General features: G+C 42.0%; 1 protein-coding gene across 1 annotated transcript; it reads left to right on the forward strand.

Moving 5' to 3' along the window:
- Positions 1-226: 226 nt before the first annotated feature.
- LOC147718226 (indolethylamine N-methyltransferase-like) lies at positions 227-22,014 on the forward strand. Its single transcript, XM_086966648.1, has 3 exons — positions 227-401; positions 7,088-7,295; positions 21,346-22,014. Exons 1-3 carry the CDS (start codon positions 254-256, stop codon positions 21,770-21,772), a joined length of 783 nt encoding a protein of 260 aa, XP_086822774.1. The 5' UTR covers positions 227-253; the 3' UTR covers positions 21,773-22,014.
- Positions 22,015-22,232: the final 218 nt, after the last annotated feature.

Here is a 22,232-nt window from a genome sequence, read left to right on the forward strand (position 1 = left end):
CTTGTTTGTTTGTCTTGCTCTGTCTGGGTTATGTTTCAAATCGTTATGTTTGTGAACAAGATGAGCAATTTACAAGCTTCAGTCAGCTGCTAACTGTCAACAAGTCTGGAATTAATTATTTGTGAACCTTGGGGCACGTGACTATTGAAACTGATTTATGTCTGTTTTTTGATAATCTACAATTTAAATTATTCAGTATAAATGTCAGTGCACAGGCCATAGAAGTACAGCCTATCATTTTGTACCTTGAAGAATGGCGTCTTTTGCTGCCCTGAAAGCAATTCATGACCAACACCTGGATCCCAAGGCAATGCATGACACATACACAGGAGAGAATTCAGGCTTTAAAGAAGATTCTGTTAAATGGATATTCACTCGATTGAACAAAACCTTCTCTTTGGGTGAGTGGTCCTTCCAATCTATAACACCCGTATGTGTGTTTTAAGTACAATATAAGCTTATAGTGGGTGACTGGAGAAGCACTTCTCTTGAGATAACATGCTGGTATTCATTGAAACCTTGGATATGCTGGTGAAAATAGATTTAATTTGACAATCACAGATTTTTCCAATTCTGGTTTCCTGATGAAAAAATATAATATGTATATTAATTACTTGTCACTTGATCTTGTCATCAGAAAAAGCAGTTTTGAGATGAGTGTGATGTGAATGTAATAACAAACAGGGAAAGGTGTCAAAAACTGATAAAACACCTAGAGATGGGTGATAAATTCCACTTCACCAGCAGAGTTTGTGGAGTTGTGGCCACTACGTATTACACCAGAAAAGCCGAGTTATAGCCAAACTTTCTTATGCGCAGCTCGCCAATGGTAAGTTGGCAAGCACAATTGAGAATTGGTGTCCCCTAGTTCCATTTTCAGGGTCCATTAGGACACCCAATCAGATGTTATCAATTCAGGAATTTGCGACCGGTTTGCAGAGAGAAAGCTGCTGTTTGAGTAGAAAATCTACTCGAGCGGCAGCAAAGAAGAAGTGCATTCTGGCACACCAGACAGGGCTGTTTGCATTGATCTCGCAGCACAGAACAAGCTCCCAGCGCTAAAAATAAGCATGAGCAATGCAAAATACTGATTTACGCATGCTCACGGAACTTGCTGAATCTCGCTGAGTTCTCAAGTTACTCCGTGGAATCACACAGAGGGAAACTCTGGGCTCCACCTACCCCTAAACACAATACAGGAAGGTACACAATAAACTGCTAAAGGCGCAGTGCAACACATTCACCTCATGCATCAAAACCCAACTTGAAGGTGTTGTGTTGATTCCTATGTTTTGCTTTACCAGTCTATGGAAATCCAGCAAAGGCCTCAGCTAAATGTTGTGTAATGATAACAGTGACTTGGGGTCTGTTGTATAATTTGACAGTTTCACAGTACTTCACCAGGATGATTGAGTAAATTACTCAGTCGCCATTTTGAAGGACTTGACAGACACATGTTTAAGTATCCATCTGGCTGATGAACATTTCAAGCATTGACAGGAATCACAGTTAAGGGGGTTTGTGCAAGTGTATTGTAACTTTACCGTACAGCTCTGTGAATAAAAGCGGCACCATACAGCAAAATGACAATTTTTTTATAAGTGCAGCAGCGGGATACTGCAGCCGGAGGAGGCCGGGGTGGGCAACATTTCTTGGATTTTTTGGGGGAGACATCAGACAAAAGCAGAAGTAAGGAGAGGGGCTGGAATAATAGGGAAACACACTCACCCTCATTGAAATTTGCATTTGCACATTGAGGACTGTTGTTTTTCACTGAGATGAATAGAAAGAAACCTATGCCTGTGCCTCAATGTTCAGATGCTACATTGGACGGCTTCTTGCAGAAGGTTGTGGTGGCTCTCAATAAAGAAATTGAACTGGCCGAATGCAGTCTTTCGCTGGGCCCAATTCCACGGCATGCAACCATAAACACGGTCTCTGCCCAGGCTGTCCCTCTGATAACGGTAGCGGACTCTAACCAAGGAACACCTGTAACCCCCCATTCTCCAAAAAGAACCCCCAATTGCACTCTCACCCACTGTCATTATCGTGAGCCCTGAAAGTGAGTAAAAAAGCTTGGATGTTGTGACACCAACAATCACGGGAGACCAAAATGTGGTTGGGGGAAAAAGGAAACACATAGACCCGACTGGGACTGGGTCTGGGACTGATCATTTGACTTTGGAAAGGATTAAGAGAACAAAACAAAACCTCCCTACTTCTGTGGGAAGACCCCGAGGGGGAGGAGGGCCTGTAAAGTCAAAGACTTTGTCTGATGTGGACATGATGTCAGCCTGATTTGGTAAAATAGTGTCAGACTCCCTGGAGCCTATCGTATCGCGGCTGGCCCACATAGCGGAGAGCTTGGCCAATTGTTGTTGACAGGGGGGAGCACAGCAAAAACAATTGTTTCAATGAAAGATTTTCTCAGGGTAGAGGCGTGATAGAGAGGGGAGAAAATGCTAACCTTGGTGCTCCCAAGACTAAAAGGACAGCATTAGATGAAGTTATAGCCATAGGTATAGAGGCCAATATGTGAGATCCTCCCCAGATTAGGGATAACGTCTTGGTTCCTAAAATAGAGCTGCAACCCCAGGCAAGTGGTCGATAGAGGAGGGTTAACAGTGAACAAAGGGAACCTAACCCTGAAGGTATCATAGAGGGAGCCTAGGGAACAAAAAATGCCTAATATGGGCATCCAGTCATCCAGGCAGGACAATAATATCATATTAAACCTCCCCCCGGAGTATATCCCCTACACAATGTTCCTGACAGGGGTTCCTCATGCTCAAACAGGTCCACCAGGTCACCGTGAAAGCTGTCAGAGCATCATTAACAAATGCGTTTATTGGTGCACCAGTAAAATACAGGACCGGGTAAACTGGCACAAGCACATCATAATGGCAAGGCGGGTGAGCTGGTTGAGGAAAACACAAACATTTAGAGAAGGTGAAAGTGTGGTCCTAAATTTTAAAGATGAGAGGTGGGTGGACTTTACCCAATGTCATCTTAGGATACTCCCCTCTGGAACAGATACAGGCCCACCCATTGGGCTTCTTTTATCCTCCCCATCAACGGGGCACGATGCCTTGCCTGTATCTTCAGAATAGAAGCCCCCTCCCTCAGCCCCCCATATGGTTCCACTCCAAACGTTTTGAAGCATTTTCTGGTTTAACAGAACGTGATTGGCTACCCTTATTGACTAGCCCAAGCAAAATGTTATGGACAGGAGGGGTAATCAGGGAATTTCATTATTCAGTGGACTGAACTGGCGGGAACAAGCTTTGGATAAACTACTTGGATCTTCACTTACATAAACAATCTGACACTTTTATTAGTAACGAGGTGTCAGAGGCTAGGGCTAGGGATGTTTTATCTGGCCCCTCTATCTCACAAAATTTAGAATTGGGGGTCAGGCTTGGACTCCATGGTGGTTAGTCATGGGGATGAGACCGGTACAAGGCCGCAAAATCCTGTCCTTTTAGAATTCTTGGAAATCGCCGACATCTGCTCTAAATTAGAGGACGAAATGTAGTTAACCCATTCCCTGCGTGGGTAATTCTTCCACGGCGAGGGGATGGGGGGTGGGCGCGGCGCTGCGGTGCTCGTGATGAGACCAGCTTGCCATGAGTCACAGTGGAGCTGTGCTCATGACGAGCCCCAATCTGCCCCTCCGGGGGGCAGAAAGCCCACTTGACGCCAGTGATTTTTTGTTGCCATATGCAATTAGGGTGGGAGCTGCCCAAAGTGGGCATGACAATGCCCCCACAGCCCTCCACAATTACAGCCTTTCTGCCCCCACTTGATGCCGATGATTTTTGGGATCGGTGGCCATCTAGGGAAACCTACAAAACCCACACATGGCTGAAAACATTTTCTGTTTTTAGCTACTATTAATATATAAAAAGTTTAAAAGCCAAGATGCATAGCAAGTGTCTTAGCAACTTTAATAAATTATTAAATCAAATATAACAACTAAAAAATATTAAACATGCCTTACTAGTTGAAGTAGATCTTTATTTGGTTAGATTAGTTACCATAAAAGAACATAGTATCTTAATATATTCATAATTACATACACATAATATAAATACAAGTTATACATAAATGAGTATAAAACCTTATAACAATACCACCATAATAAAAAAATCTCCATTGCAAAAATGCAACCCTGACAATACCTAATGCCAGAGGTAAATATGTTTTATATCCTTCTAGGTAAAAGATTGTTTGCACCTCTCATGATTTTTCGTGACAAATCACATGGTATATCCTGACAAAATGCACCCAATTATAATGAATACACTTAGCTGTCAGTCCTACAATATTCCAAGATAACAACAGAAAATCAAAAGTGTGACTAGCCAAGATTTCCGGTGGGTTATGCCCAAGGATACAGGACGGGGCAAGGATAGAACAGAGGGTATAAGTCAATCACAGGTATCATGATTAGTCAAATGGACACATCAGATCCTTTTCCGTAAAACTGGAGACACAAGGGAAGAAGATATTGGTCAGCTCCGATAGACCTGCCCCTATGCAACCTGTTTCCAGATGGTTGAAAAACCCTTTATGGCCTACATGAATATCCAAGGGGCAGTGCATGAGAATTAGATTGTTTAGAAGATCAAAATGAGTCTAGCATGGTCAAAAAACATGTGGGGCTATGTTGGGTCTACTAAAGTTTATCACAACACAACAATCCACAGACCACCTCTTAAAATCAGACCCCAACCAGTTCACCTTTCAAACGATATTGATAAAACCATATATCTGCGGAAACTAGAGTGCAAGTCTAATCAATTAACCACTTTTATTTTCAGTTTCTCAAAGGATTCTGCTGTAGATATCAATAAGGAGAAAACATTCCACAAGACAGCTACTTGCAGGTTAGCTGACTTGGCAGACATAGGCAGAGAGACTTACTGTAAACTAAATCCTAAGGTAGGGACTAACGGGCTAAATTATACAGAGGTACCCAAGAAAACAATGTTTATCATGCTACAAGGCTGTGAATGTTCTGGCCTAACCATATTCTATTGCAAACTCAATGTCTGAGTAGGAATGGCCGTATTCAATGCACCACACAATAAATTATAAGGTCCTGGTGAACGATATTTCGAACAGTCCATAATCTGTAACAATTTAAATTCAATAGGCGTTAGCCTTGAGAAGAGGGTTCCATTTTGGCTTTGAACACATCATTGAAAAAAATGCTAAACTCTTCTGGGTAAGCAACAAACAAGTAGCCCCTGGGTTGGAGGAGTGTTGCATTATCTCTGTTTGCATGCTCACGCATAAGTGACTGGACCCCTGTTTGGGTACTGCCGCCTGTCTCCGGTGCTTGTTCTTAGGGCTTAAGCTTGGCTGCGTGGGATCATAGGTGAGAAAATTGGACACACCTACCTCAAAGGTGTGGTTATGTGTACTGGAGTCTTGTCATGGTTTCCCTCTAATGGACAGGCCTCATGTAAGTTATGAGATTTGTGATGCACCGTGGAATAACCAGAATCCCGGGGGAAACTTGGAAGAGCAAAAGAGGGACCATCTCCAACGTCCTTGCCAGTAAGCCATCAATGGTGGTGATACTTGGGACCATTTGTGTGGGTCTTGGCTTTGAGGGGGCCTCCTTTCTGTTCACTAAGCTGCGCTGAGGGTATACAATGCTATATGCAATGGACAACATGTCAAACCAGGAAGACCAAAATAGTATGTAGCAATATATGGCAGGCTGCACAGAGACAGGACCTTGCCCCCCCCCACAAGAAGTGCAGCCACAGAGAAATCTGCTTTAAAGCGCGACAAAAGGGATCCATAGCTAAAATTAAAGGCGAGGTTATGAAATGAGTTAGACCCCAACTCTTGTGCAGCAGATCAAAGAATCTTCCTAGCAAAACCCCACAAAGCTTACATCTGGTTCCTAGGCCGAGAGAGCACAGATAACAAAGTCACATCCATTTACAAGTCTAAAAGAAAAGTGCAATCATGGCCAAAACCAGTAATTATAGGCATACCTGGGCATGAAGACAGTGAGGATGAAGATCTTGAAGGAGCTTGATGACACCCAGTCACCAAACCCTGTCACTTCCTGGAACTGAACCAGCACATCCTTGGCCAAGGTGCAGCATGTGCATGTACCATGCTGCAGGAGGTGGTAGGCACTTTAATAGCATAGGTAAATTTAAGGAGGCCCTCCTTCTCCTCTCCAGGAGCAATCTGCAACCATGAGTCCACGACACAGTGGCAAAACAGCAGCACAGAACACTCACCTTACTAGTCAGCATCTCCACCTGAAGGTCCTGTGCCCTCCCTAATCACCCTCCCAGTAGCACTGTGCAATGACTGTTATACTAAAAGGGTGCATGCCTCAGAACACTCTCCTAAGGAGATATGGCAGGGTTGAATAAGGTAAGCCTCCCCAGTCTGATTGGCAAAGCAATGAGGGCTGTTGCCTCTTGCTGTGGATTAGCATGTTTAAAGTTTTGGGACAAGCTTTCACTGACCTTGCTGCTGTCTCGTGCTGACCAATTATAAAGCAAAACACTATAATAACCAAGAAAAAGGAAAAGGCAAAAAATGAAAGGATTAAAAATAAGAAAAAAGATGCTAGCAGCAGGAGTGACAGAATGATTTTCTTGATGGACCTTTGCAAATGAATTGGGTGATAAAGACCTCAGTGGAATCAGAATGGAGATGACAAAAAACAAGAGAGGGTTATGTCACCACGGGAGGTGATGTAGAGGTCGTGGTTAAGTGTTGAGAGAAGTTCAAATGATAAACTGCTTACTCCTTCAGCGCTATGACAACAACTTCAGGATATCTTTGGTAGGCAAGATAGGGTTCCCCCACTATTGCTTGTTGGGATTTCCATATTGCTTTCCAACTCAAGCTCTCCTGCATTCTGTGGGATATTCTAATCGTTTTCCAGATCTTTTCACAAAGTGTAGATCATTTCACTTGTTAAAAGTATGGAGGCACTGAATTAACTTAGTCTAATGTATAATTTAATAATAATTTAATATGATTTCCCAAGGGCATTTCTATTGATTTTAATATTATTTCTATTCATTAACTCTTTTCCAACCAGGTGATGTGAAAGGAGAAACTCTGATGCTGTTGTCCATTGGTCCTTACTTCCCTTACATTCTTCCAGCCTGTGACTATTTCACAGAGATCGTTATCGGTGGCTCGACTGATAAAGGCATCGCAGAGGTGGAGAAATGGCTAAAAAATGCACCTGGGGCTATTGACTGCAGCCACGCTGCCAAGTTGACTTGTGAGCTTCAAGGCAACAGGTATGTTTTCTGTACTGATTGGTGTACTACAAATAGAGGGCACAATACATGCCTAAAAGTGTGAGGTTTTGGACAGACTTATGCACTTTCAACATTTCTGACATTAAAAACCGCGTGTAATAGAACTCATGAAAAGCCACAGATTTCATGACAACATTTCAGAAAAAGTCACGCAACGCATCGTAGCAAAAAACTTTACTGTGCTGCGTTGCATGATAGGAAGAGAGAAAGAATGTGCCACTACCACTGACATATAAAGCATTCATGCTCTTGCCCTGCTTTAGCGCACTGAGGCTCAGATTTACAAAGGTCTAACATCATGTTAGTGTTACTTTTGTACTGCTAACTCAAAGCCAAAACTATTTGAGAATGAACAAACCAATGTTTTTTGGTATTAGCATTGTTTTTCACCTGCACCCACACTATATACATTTAAAAGCCTTGTGATTGACACTATATGAAGGTCCTATTTCAATTACTATTATTCATGATTAGTGTAATATAAAAATAGCAGAAAACAAGGAACTTCCCCTCTGTTGCAGGAAAGGTAGTTCTAGGGTTGGGCGGGACAAACAAGGGATTGCGGGGGGTGACCTATTGACCCTTAAAATTACAGGAGTTAATAGAGGTGAAAAGATTTAGCCTCAAACCCTAGAATACTGCTGCAAACTGAAATATTGTGCAACTTCAAGAAAAGAAATAGGAATGAGGGAAACTATCTGATTGAGAAGTCTATCCTATCACATAGAGGTTGGTCAACAATGTTGCTTGTTCTCCAACTATCATGAAAAAGAATGGGCTAGCAACACTCATATCCAAATACTCAAACCACCAAATCACATCTATAGAATGGGATTATAAAGGGGAATGGTTACTTAGTAAACTACAAAAGAATGACACTGAGTTTACATGATGAATATATACGCTCCTAATCCGACAAACCTGTGTTTTGGTCACAAATAAACAAAAAGCTATCTATGATTTCCCATACATTCCAACTAATATTAGAGGGGAATATAATCTCTTTTGGGATGGAACTACTGATAGAATGTCTAAAAGTATATTCAGAACTAATAGGTCACACAATAAATGCTAAATTTGTGAAACACATGTAGACTTAAGGATTTACGCAGCCTAGCTAATCCTACTGGAGAAGATTGTAGATTGTTCTCCCACCCTCTTAACTCATTCTCAAGAATAGGCTACTTACTAGTAGATGAGGATTGCGTAGGCGATACCTCCAACTGTACTATTGAAGTGATCTTGATATCTGATCGGGCCTACATAACTATCTCATACTCTCCTTCACAAACTGCCCCCATCCAATATCTGGAGCATGAACAATATCCTTTCAGAAGACCCCAAATTGATTGAAATGTTCTGAACCATGATCCAAATTATAGCCACAAAAACAAAGAGGACAACCTAAAAAATACTGAAAAGAATCTTATTTGTAAGTCTTCTGAAGAGACACAGGACACTCTAGTAAAACGTAAATGCAACTTTAGCAAAATATTAAGTAACAGACCCTACCTTCTCATCGCAGAAAAACAAAGGCCTTAATTTCTGAATCCACAATATATCTGTCCTCTAAAGATTTGGATATTCTTTGATCTTTCTGCAAATTCAATTTCAAACTCTGTTTCAGAAGCAATAAAGCAACATACATATAATGTGCATCCCTCAAATTAGGATCACTCAAGAAAACTTTTAAACCAGCACATTTCCCATCAAGAGACTGGTAAAGCCACCTTTTCATTAAAAACACGGAAAGCTCAAGACCTGGGGGCTTCCCTTCTACATTTTAAAGCACTTGTGGGCCATGTTAGTTGCAGCCTCTTTAGATTCATTTTGATCACTCACACTGGCGGTCATTTTGCAAATTTGCAATTCGTGAATTTGTGGATTTGTGAATTCGCGATCCGCAAAATTCGCGAATTTGTGCGAATTTACTTTATTTTTGTGTGTTCACGGGGCGTTTGTGTGTTCGCGGGGCGCTTTGCGTGTTCGCGGAGTTTTTTTTGGGCGAGACCGTGATGCGCCCTCTGGTTCATCACTGCCACCCTCTCGTTTTTTATGCCCTTCTGCCCTCTGTACCACTCATTTTTGTGCCTTTCTGCCCTCTGCCCCACTCGTGTTTGTGCCCTTTGGCCCTCTGCTCCACTCGTTTTTGTGCTCTTCTGCCCTCTGCCCCACTCGTTTCTGTGCCCTTCTGCCCTCTGCCCCACTAGTTTTTTGTCCCCTTCTGCCCTCTGTCCCACTTTGCACCCTTCTGCCCTCAGCTCCACTTAGAATGGCGCCGGCAAGCTGCCAGCGCCATTCTAAAATAGCTACAAAGTCAGCTTCAACAGGAAGCACTAATAGATAAAGTAAAGCAGGTGCTCGAGTTGAAGGTCAAATTAAGTTACACAATCATTAATCACCCCAAGTTTGGGGTGATTAATGATTGTGTAACTGAATTTGTGCTTCAACCCGAGAACCTGCTTTACTTTATCTATTAGTGCTTCCTGTTGAAGCAGACTTTTGTAACTATTTTAGAATGGCTCTGGCAGCTTGCCGGCGCCATTCTAAAATAGTTATAAAAGTCAGCTTCAACTTTTAACCCAATCCGTTTTGCTCGGGGATTTTGCGAATCTCGCTGATTGCGAATTTGCCGAAAATATGCAAAATCCGCGAGCGGAATGGATTTTCCACCCATACTTAATCGGTACACCGTCAGATTCAACTATGATACTCATCCCAAAGTAAGGCAAAGATCTCAAATTACTGACAAACTATTGTCTGATATCTCTTATAAATACTGACTGCAACTTTGCTGAAAAAAATAGCTCTTAGACAGGAACCAATTCTTCAATTGATCATACAGCCTTCAGAAACTGGCTGTATTAAAGGCAGATTCAGTGCAGACATTAATCTCTCCAGTCATGCTATTGAAAAAGCAAATACCCTGGGGAACCCCTCTTATCTCATGGCACTAGATGCTGAATATTGCTCGGAAAAGTCTCCTGGACAATTCTACAAGCCACTTTAGATGATTTCAACTTAGGGCACAACATGCAAAATTATTCTATCTCTATATGACCATCCTACAGCCAAAATAAATATCAATGCTAACTTAACCAGCAGCTTTAACCTTAAAGAAGGCACCAAGTAGGGCTGCCCTCTCTCCATCTTACTGTTTTATTGGGTTTAGAACCCTCCTCACTAGTTTAAGAATGAACATAAATATTCCAGGTATAATGTTTTCAGTGGGCCCCAAAAAACTAACAGCATATGGAGACAATGTACTTATATTTCCAGAATAAGCCACATTGGCCATGCCAGCTATCCTTGACACAATACACGAATATGCACAGGTTTGTGTATAAGACCTCAATAAAGACAAGACAGACATTCTCCAACCTAGTTACCATTGCATTACCTCGTCAACTAGCAATACAGGATTAAAACATAAGCACGCAAATGAAATACTTGGGTATAGAGTAAAAATAAGTTGATGCTATCCATAAGATAAAATGAAAATAAAACAGTCCTACACGTTAATGATCGATTAGACAAATGGCCCCCAAGCACATCACATGGTGGGGATGGATACATAGACACCATCGAAAGGGTGATCCTCCATTGATCACTCCCTCATAATCGTGCCCCCATCTCTTCTATCTGATGATTTCTTTAAAATGCTTGATTTCATTATAAAGTTCAAACTTTGAGGACAGCAGTTAAGAAAGTCAGACTACCAAAACACCTTGATGGCCTTAACTTACCAGATCATCACAGGTACCAAATAGACAAGGCATACATTGGTTCAACATCTCTTCCCCATCCTTATCTCCATAATTATTCAAATATTTTAATCACTGACTACACCACTGCAATAATTTTAAGCACAGCCCATATTATCTGTAATCTAGATTACAAACTTAATCAAACAAAATCAAACTCCTCATGTGCTTCCCTTTGGCATAATATCAAATGCAAGATTGAAGGGAAAAAAATCTTTTTAATGACTGCAGAAAAATGAATCGCAGTGAGAAAGGGCCTTAGCCCTCCTTCTGATCCCTTCTACTCTCAACCATTAAATATACATTTAAGCTTGGTGACCTGGACTTTTAACATGTCTTACAGATCAATGTTCTAATATATAAACTCAACCCCCATCAAGAAATGGACACATTACCTACTCTATATAATCTGAACTCTAGTGTAGCTTTTAAAACATAAACTCATTACTCACACCCACAATTTTGAGACTGGTATCCCATTTATAATAAAAAGAGAAATGACTGTTTCATACCATATTCGATCCGTTCTATGAGAATGGAAAGATTCTCATCAATTATGTGTGCACAACTGTTGGGCTTAGCCACAATTCACCAAAATTACAACAAATACCCTCAGCACAATTCTCCACCCAAAGACTCCTTCAAATACTATCCTTTGGACGAAGCTAGATGATTTTATGTCTGTTAGTCAAAACCACTCTATTCGGTTAATAAAAGCCATAAAAGTACACAGAGAACAACATATACCACAACAGTAAGGTTAAAGATTTCCTAAATAAACTTGGGTACTATAAAAAATGTCATTGCCAAAAGCATAAAAAACAGATAAAACAAGCTACTGCTAGAAAAGTTAAGGATAGAAAAGCCTAAATAAATAATAATAATTTTCCGTGAGATCTCAGGAGAAGGCTAACGATCCAGATTACATATTGTCCAGCGAAACCTCCCAGAAGGGAATACAGACACAATAATTTAGTCAGGCAGAAACTAACTGCGGCCACTAAAAGTCTCCCAGGGGTCATACAGCCTCTGCAAATATACTAGTGCAGGTCTGACATGAGTAAAGCCATTTCCCTTCAAAATATGTATTAGAAACGTTCTATGCATTTCGCTAGAGTGATCTCAAAACTTTGTAAAGTGCATGGTGTCCAGAGTAGAATATCTATCACATGTGCATGGCCTTAGGTCTTTCACCCTTCTCCAACCCTGAGGTTCTGCTAAGATACAATGCATAAGGTTAAAACAAAATCTGATTATAAGGAAGTGGTGGTTAGGCTTAGTGACAATTTTCAGATACGTTTCAACTAGTGGGGCCTTTTTTTGGCAAGTGGTATACTCTCACTGAGGTTTTCATTATCTCACTTTTGAAAGTCATTTTTATATATCGTAGCCATGGAATACAGCTTTCTCTCTCCATGGAAACACATTCCCAGGCAATCTCTCAATTCAATACCACCTCTGGCTTAAACCAGATTGTTAGCTAACATACAACTAGCGCCCAAACTATCAAGTCTGAAAGAAAGCCAGGGCCTAATTCTTGATGTACAATGTACATAGCAGAAGATTAAGGGACAGCAGGTCCCTGAGAAAATTATTTTTGACTATTTTCCAACCCTCTACTGGCTTATAACCCCAGATTGCAGACCCATACTTTGCGATGGTAACACATTTGGATTTGTAGATAGTAAGCATGGCTTCGATTGGCTTGGCCCCAAGTCGCTGTGCAATACCATGAACGGCAACTATCGATCTTGCCACAGAATGTTTTTTAGCTTTCTGTTCAGGTATCCACAAACCCCTCTCATCAAACAATACCCACAGATAAGTAAAAGAGTTCCCCTCTAGACAGGTTTACACCTTCAAAATAGAATGTTTTAGGCTTCTTTGTTCTCTGGCCCATGATCATATTATGCGATTCGGCTATGTTAACCATTAGATCCATGGATCCCATTAAGGCCCCAAAGGAATCCAAAAGCTTCTAAAGCCCTACTGCTGGGCGTGCTAGCTATACTGCATCTTCCGCGTATAGGAGGGCTGGTATAGCCTGATCCCATAAACAGGGAATATCTTGGCTGGCAGAACACAGGGAGGTGTCGATTACATGTCATCCACACGAGCCCCCTTAAACATCAAACAAACACTGCAACTTGGTCAAATCCCTTATTCCACATGATGAAATCCCTTACACCAATGCCATTCTCCAGAAAATCCATCAACTGACACAATACTAACTACAACAGTAAGTAAGGCTATCCTATGTGACATCTCCTTGTCATGATCTTCCCTTTCCTTGTTGTCCCTCTATTCACTTTCTACTTTCACTATATTCATGATCTCCTTTCTGATCTCTTTATGTTCTCATCTCAATATCCATTTCACTATCAGAGTGCAAGTGTAATCAACACCATATTACACTATACTTAAATAGACTGTATACTAATGTTAAAATGGGACTGCCTGCTAGACATGTTTATATTCATGATACCACGTACAATGCCTCTAATGTAACTGTTTAACATTTAGGAAAACACAATTAAAAAAAACTATTCAGTCTTTGCAAACTCAGCTGTATTACGTCTCCAAAGGGAGATATTGACTCAACACAATGGAGGCCACTTTGCTCCAATAATCAAAAGCCCTGTTAGTACATGTCAGACTATGTGTAATTACAAAGGTAAACAGTGACAGCAACATATGCCTGTACGTATGTGTAAGGGAATCATCCGTAGTTCAATGCACAAACCCGCAAAGCTTTGGAGTAGGAAAGGAAAAAAGGACAACCTCTAAAACTGCAAATATGGACAGAGTTAATATTGTCAGTCATTGGCGGTTGATTTTGCTGTCATATGGGGTATTTTGAAGGTCAGGAGATTCATAGATTTTACTCAAAAGATGACATTTTTTCTTTCTTCTTTCTTAGATGCCTTTTTGAATGAACTACAGTTAGAATTAATATGAACATCTGTTGCAGTGGTGCTGATCGCTCCCTCTCCCTTGCACTCCTCTTCAGGTTGGGCTCAGCCTCATGGTGAAAGGCCAGCAATAGCCTGCAGTGCTCACTGTACACAGCTGTAGAAGCCTAATTTTTGAACCTTTACAGTGTGTTGGCATGACACATGTGGATGACCGTACATGCACTAGCACTCAGGCGTCTCTGTTTTTAGTCCCTCCATCCCCCTCATTTGTCACAAAGTGGGGTGGGCTGATTGAGGCAAGATGGCCTATGGACTATTGTAATATGCTAGAATGGGATATGGCTTCTATATGATTTTTGACAAGCAGCCCTGAACATTGCAGGGCTTCAGTCTGAAATGACGGGGCTGACATTGCATGTCATGTTGCCTGAGGCTGATATTGCGTATGACGCTGTCACGGGGGGGGGGGGGTCGTCCGTCCACGTGGAAGGAGTTGAGACAGCTTTGACATCAAAGGCCTCTGGATTAGATTACCAGCCCAGCAAACCTTGATTGACATCGTCTTAGGCTGCACATGCACCTCAGTACATGAGGAGCGAGTAAGTGCCTTGCTGCCTGACACCCTCAGCATGATATAGACAGGAAATTCAGGTACAGACAACAAACCTTTCTTGTCTGAAAATGAACAAAAATAGTGCAACAAGGAAGGCAGAGTAAAACAGCCCGCATTTACGAGCAGCCTCTGATTCATTCCAATGTACACAAACTTTAATGTATGCACCTAACCATTACACAGCAAAAAAGTGTGTAATACCCTAAAACCGGTCCTCTGAAGCTTGTTTCCGGTCCAGGGAGGACATGGCTTGGCAATTCAGGCTGGACTGATCCCATGAGGCACAGGTTCAAGACTGATTGCATATGGCTGGGTCCAAAGCGGGGTGGCATGGTGAGCAAAGAATCTGTGGATTCAACCCAGATCTGTGATTAGTGGTGAAAGTTTGACAATGTTCAGCATTCCATCAATCATCTTGTTGTGTTCTCACACAGAAATAGGTACTCAGGTATGTACAGAGTCACAGCAGTGCATTATATCATGGTGCCAGGAGGTCACGTCCTCAGCACTATGTATGTATGTATATGTATGTATAGGCATTTATATAGCGCACTACTTACCCGGAGGGTCCCAAGGCGCTTCGACCGCTGCGAAACCCTTCCTGGCTTCCCTGAGAGATGGTCCCTTAATGGGTATCTCCAGGGTGAGACCAGGCATCCCCGGCGGTCTGGTGGGGCCGTTAGTGAAGATGAGGCAAGCTAATGCCCAGAGTTGCGGAGTGTGAACGCTGATCAGAGTGGGCACCGAGGCGAGAGAATTATCGAGTCCGCTGACCCTGGTACAGAAACCTGCCGCGCCGGGAATCGAACCCTGGTCCCGGCCCGTCCTCTGCTCTCGGGTCTGCCGCCTCTAACCAGTGAGCCCCACTACTTCACTACAGAGCTAATGAACGTCATGGAGATGATGAAAGATGCACGCAGGGGCTATGTTTGTTTCCTGACCTGCAGGACTACTTCTGCAAATTGGTGCCTTCGGTGCTCTTTACAGGAAATGAAGTCATCTATCTGAAAATTAGGAAATGTTGCTGATGACTGTGAAAACACTGCCATGACAGTCCTGCTCAGGGTCCAACACCTTTACTTCTCTGGCCATAATTCTGACTGTACCCTTTTCGGCAAAGGTCTGTAATGACAGTATTTCTATTTTTAAAATTCTTTATTTAGATTTTAACGACATGAGAGAAACACATCAAATTTAAACCATGTCATCAAACTTGAGACCCATCTATAGTTAATCCTAGAGAAAGTAAAAATATAACAACCATTCTTAGCCGTAATGCACTACATCTGAAAGTGTCTAGATAACCTCATCATACTTTATCCCATCAAACTTTAACCAAAATATTGGTTAATTTACAGTGATTTGTTGTGTTATGTTATGTAGTTATTTTGTCTTATGTTATGTTATGTTATATTATGTTGTCTTATGTTATGTTATGTTGATTTGTATAGTGCACTAATCACCTGAGAGGTGTGTGTTCCGGAAGGTGCTGATACAACGAGCTCCATGTCTTGGGAGCGATGTAGGAGAATGAGCGTCCACCAGTTCAGCTTTAGTGGATGCAGGAAATGTTTGAGAGTGAGATAGAATGTAGGTATCTAGTGGGTTGATGAAGGTGTACGCAGCTGTTCAGGTAATCTGGTACTGTGTTGTGTAGAGCTTTGTATGTGTGTGTGAAAAGTTTTAAGTGACTGTGCTTGTAAATGAGGAAACAGTGAAGCATGTTCAGGTACGGTGTGGTAAGGTTGACTATGAGTCTTGCTGTGGTGTTCTGAATGGTCCAGATTCGTTGTAAAAGTTATTTAGAGGTTCTGGTGAAGGGAGCATTGCTGTAGTGCAGCCTCCTAGTGATTAGTGCTTGTGTAATGGTCCGTCTGGTGTTCCAGGACAACCATTTGACTATCTTTCATAGCATGAGTAGGCTATGGGAGCAGGAGGTGCGCACTGCGTTGACTTGAGCCCTGATGTTGGGCTAGTCATCTATGATGATTCCAATATTTATTCAGTGGCCGCTAGGTTGAGTCCCATTGGAATGTTGTTACTTCTTTCTTGTCGGAGTTGAGTTGCAGGCAGTTGGGTCACATCCAGTCTACTACCATGGTCATGGAGTTGGTGAAGTTGGTCCTAGTAGTGGTTGTCTTGTCCATCACAGAAATAAGGAGTTGGTTGTCATCTCGCATAGGAGATGATCGTTATGTCTTGGATTGGATGATGTTGATGATTGTTGATCCCTGTGTGACTCCACATTTGAGAGATGATCCTTCTATATCATACTTGGGGAGGCTTCTGATGAGTGTGCTATGGGAGACAGTATCAAAGGCCACAGAGAGGTCAAGCAGGATGAGGACCACTGTTTCTCCTTCGTCCAGGATGATTTGAATGTTATCAATGGCAGTGATGAGTTCTATTTTGGTGCTGATGTTCTTTCTGAATACTGATTGTGAGTTGTTTAGGAGATGGTTACATTCGAGGTAGGTTATGATTTTTTCTTGTTGATGGCCTTCTCAATCATAGTATAATGAATATGGGTCCAGAGATGGGTTAGAAGTTGTTCAGTTGATTCAGATTGGCTGTGGGCTTAGAGATGTAGCTGTGCTGCATTAGGAGGTAACTGCCCACATAATAAACCACAGTCATGAGGAAAGAAAAGAGTTTTGCACTTATCTTCAAGCTAAGGCCAATAAATGCATCAGTTTCAGATTCATTAGTAGAGCTTAACTGGCTTCCAGTCAAAAAAGAAGCTTTTAATGCACTCTACTTGCTATATAATTTTTTTCATGGCATAGGCCCTGACTATCAGAAGAAAAAAATCACATGGTACATTCCAAGAAGAGGTTTGCACTCTGCAACTTCTAGGACAGTCACAGTTCCCAAAATCAAGAAAATGTAATAGGGTGGTAGGAGTTTTGCTCAGCTCCACCTGCCAACTCTGGAATATTATGTCTGGGTGTTAGAAATGGGAGTCTCTAGTTGGCAGAGATAGGTACCTTTGTCCAAATAGGGACCTTCTTCCTAGTCAAGATAAGCTTGGCACAAGCAGGCAGGCTTATTCTAGAGCATTTGCACATAACCAACAGTAATACAGTGTAAACACTACAAAAGGACACCATAAAAGTTTAGAAAAATATAAAAATATTTTCATATACTCAAGACAAGACCAAATACAATAAAAATTCAAAATACAGTACATAGAAATATTCTGTTATCAAAATAACCTTGAAAAATAGTACATTGAAGTTGATAGCTCTCTCTGGGCTATCACTGCGTCGTGAACAAACAAATCCGAACAGTTCTGGCTGACTGTGACGTTGCAGGCCAGCTACGGTGTCAGAAAGAACCGCAAACAGTACCTTTTAGAAATGCAGACCTCTTGTAGCGCTTCCAAAAGCACAGCGTACACAGGCGTCAGTGCCAGAGGTTGGTGCAGGAGTCAATATGGCACTCAAAGTTGCAGATCAAACTCCTCTCGATTGAAGTCAGGAGCGCTGGCAGGCATTGGGTGCTGCGGTGTGAAGTGCAGTGGCGCAAAGTGCGATGCCCTCATGTGGAGTGCAGTGGCTCAGTGGCAGCATCGGATGGTGTTGTCGGTGAAACCAGGATCGCGGTGCAAAGTGAATATGGTGCTCGCTGCGGTGCTGGTAGGTCACAGTGCAAGCATTGTGTCGTCGTTGCTGAAGTGCTATCATCGGCTGATGAGCTGATGAACTGGAGTCGATGGCACTGGCGTTGGTAGAGCAAGGCTGCGGTGCAGCATGAGGGCAGTGTGTTACTTTACAAATGGTGTCCTCAAACCACAGTACAAGCAGTGGCATTGATTTTGGTGTGGAGCGTTGTCATCAGGGATACCAAGGCAGTATCGTGAAGCGAGGTGGTGCCCACAGTTCACTGTACAAGCAGTGGCTTGGTGGCAGCATCAGCAAGCATTGTCAGTGAAACCAGGGTCGCAGTGATGTGTTGCAGCAGTGCACTCTGCTGTGCCTTCACAACACATAGTTGACAGTGGCATCATAGATGGCGTTGGTTTGCTTTTTCTTCTGTTGCAACACAAAAAACACAGTCCCCAGTGCTCAGGGCAGAAGAACTTAAAGTCTTTGCTGTTCCTGAGACTTCAAGGGGTCAATCTCGACTGCAAGCCCTTGGAGAAACTCACACAAGTAGATTGCAGAAAGTTCAGTTCAATCCTTTCACTGACCAATACAGAAGCAGCCACTGTAGGCCAACGCAGCAAAGCACCCAGCATAGTGATAGTTCCTCTTCACAGCTTCTCCAGCTCTTGATCTTGGCAATCTTCTTGGACCAAAAGAGTTCTAAAGTTCAGTGGCTTGGGCCCCAATAAGTATACCACAAAATAATTTTCCTCTCAGGCAGAGAGTGTCTGTGCCCAGTCAGAAGCAGTTATGCCCTTCCTGGTATGGCTTCCTGGCAGGAGGTAGAGAAAGCATTGTCAGAGGAGAGACCAAGCCCATTCAGGCGCAAGGAAATCTCCTCCCCTACTCTAAATGCAGCCCAGGTTTATTCAGCCCTTTCCTGACCCACCTAGACTATCTGGAACTTTCGCTGCTCCCCAGCCCCTGCCATCCAAAACCCAGACAGTCAATCCACAAACCCAGCAGAGGCTTGCTGGATGGCTGAGCAATAAAATCCCTACTTTCTAAAAGTGTTATTTTCAAACACAAATTGTAAAAATCACCATCACTAAAAGATTCATCTTTAACTTCTGGGTTCAGGCATACTAAACGTTATTGTTCTACCTAGTTCCCAGGGCAATTTATGATTAAAGGATGAAATAAACAAGCTCCCCAGTCTGTCCTATGGGGAACAGGTAGCCTTTCAATGGCGAAAAATGAAATTGGTAGTAATTCACTATCAGGACATGCCCAACATACACCCGGGCACGTCCTACCTTTCACCTACACTGCACCCTGCCCACAGGGGTACCTTGGTCCTACCTTAGGGATGACTAACAGGTAAGGAAAGGTAAGGTTATGGCCTGGCAAGTAGGTGCACTTGCCAAGTCAATATGGCAGTAACAAACTGCATCCAAACTCTGCAGTGGCAGGTCTGAGTTACCTTTTCAGGGCTACTCATGTAGGTGGTACAATCATTGCATCAGGCCCACTAGTAGCATTTGATTTACTCGCCATGGCACACCCAGTGCGCTCTACTAGGGACTGACAAGTAAATCACATATACCAATCATGGAAACACCAATCCATAACAGAATTTATTTAGAGAGCATATGTACTTTAGCACTGATCAGCAGTGGTATAGCTCCCAGAGTCCTAAAACCAACAACAGCAGGTCAGGAAAAAATAGGATAAAGAAACAAAATGTTTGGGGATAACCCTGCAAAAAGGGCCATATCCAGCACTAGGTATTTCAAATGTCAGCTAAACCTGGCCTCCTTTACGAAAAACCTTAAAATGTGGCTGTTTTTATTTCCCCTATAATTTCATGAATACTTCTACCCAAACATGAATTTCTCCTGTTAATTCCTATAGAGCATTTTGATCTCAAATGCCAACTGTGGTAGAGCATTCAAGATTTTTTGAGAAATTTACATTCAAAGAGGTACTTTTGAGGTCATGAAATGCCTACTCTCCTGGATACATTATTGGCATCTGTATCATTATGTGGCATATGGATTCATAGGTACGGACAATTAGGAAAAAATATTGAATGCCATTGACTGAGGGACCCTTTTCTCCCCTCATCCAATGCGGTATCATGGTACACATGACAGTACCTCAATAACTCATGTAAATCAATTAGCCAGACAAAACTATTCAGGAAAATGTTGTGGCAGCCATTACACAACTCAAGGAACGGTTTATTGAACCTATTATTTTTCAAAGGGCATAAGGGGGCAGGCCAGGGAAACCCTGACACCCAGGCACTTGTTGAGAGTGGGAGGAGTCCCAAGGAGAGCCCTCCCGTAATAAATTAAATAATTTTATCAGGTCAGCGATATCGCTGTACAATCACTCAACCCAGTGTGGCCCTCCCATGAGGTACTGTGGTAGACGTGTGGTGCCCATGTTGCAAGCATCCACCCCATTGTACTGCAGTACCTTAGAAGCTTCATCAAATGTGTAGTATCAAAGTATAATGGGGTAGAAGCTTGAGAGCTGAGGTCTGTGAGAGATACAAACAAATAATACTCCCACTGTGCTGGAACCCAAGCACAGAGGGAGTTGGCCATATATAGGCTTGGTTGCAGGGCATGGCCAAACGACAGGCCCTACAACCAAGCCACAGAGTGGACATTAGACCAATTAAAAACATTATCAATTAACCCAAGAAATTCAAAGTTTAAAGTGATATTATAAGTTAGATTAGATTCTAAAGCCCAAATACATGCATATGTAAAAAAATCATGAAATTAAAAATAACAAAGGCGAAAGAGATGGTATTTTGAAGTTTTGGAATGAGACAGGAGGAAATGTAAAAAATAAACAGAACACTGAAATATCCTAGTAAAAACTCAGCAAAAACAATATTTTCACCACTTTCGTGTTCTGGTTATTTTAAATAAGTTATAACATAGTATAACTAGGAAAACAAAGGGGCTACAATGTGGGATGAGCATTCACACAGGGAAGGGTGCAGGGTCTGGCCTAAGGTAAGTGCATGACGGGGCTTTACATAGAACAAGAGGGATGCATCAGTTGGAGAAAAAAAACATGATTAAATATTACCAATACAGGTACTAACTGTACATATATCTTTATTTTTAGGGAAACATGGGTGGAGAGGCAAGATGTGCTGCGAGGAAAGACCACAAAAGTTCTTAAATATAATGTCAACAACTGCAACCCCTTGTCTCCGATGACCCTGCCCCTGGTTGACTGCATCTTCTTGAAACATTGCTTGGAGTGTCACGTGACCAACAAAAAGGAATTCTGCAGCGCCCTGAAAAATGTCACGAAATTGGTAAAAAGTGGAGGATATCTCATATTTATAGCGTGTCTGGGACAAACATATTACGTGGTTGAGGGCTTCAAGTTTCTAAATCTAGCTATCGAAGATGATTTTGTGAGAACATCTATGCTTGATGCAGGATATGTCATTCAGGAGTCAGAGTTGTTGCATAGGACAGTTGATTGTTTGCATGATGTGGCAGATTATAAAGCTATTATGTATGTGAAGGCTCAAAAGAAATAGCTAATTGATAAATTGGAATATCAATTAGCAAATTGTTCCTGTTTCACCTAATGTTTGCTCTAATTATAATTATACTTTACTTTCTCCCTCTTCTCTTACCACTTGATCATTTACTTTTTCAGTTATTGACCTGTCTCATCACAGCCAGGTTATAATTCAGGCAAGTTCCCTTTCTGTGGCTTTGTGGCCCAGTGATCATAGTGTTGATTACTTTACTTTTCAATAAATTGTGCCATTGTTGAGTTGTGTGCTTCATTCTACCATTAAACTTTTACTGTTCCAATGCTACACCTCACATTATTACTGTACACCTAGAACCACAACTTTCCTTCTTCAAAAAGATGCTGTCTTCTTCCCCCCATGGATCTTAAGGAGATGCGCATCCATGTGTTAAAACACTTATAAGGTTAGCTATGATAACACTGGTTAAAGGTTTGATGAATATATGGAAATGAAAGTG

The sequence above is a fragment of the Lissotriton vulgaris genome, chromosome 4_1 (assembly GCF_964263255.1).
Source record: "Lissotriton vulgaris chromosome 4_1, aLisVul1.2, whole genome shotgun sequence".
NCBI classification, from domain to species: Eukaryota; Metazoa; Chordata; class Amphibia; order Caudata; family Salamandridae; genus Lissotriton; species Lissotriton vulgaris.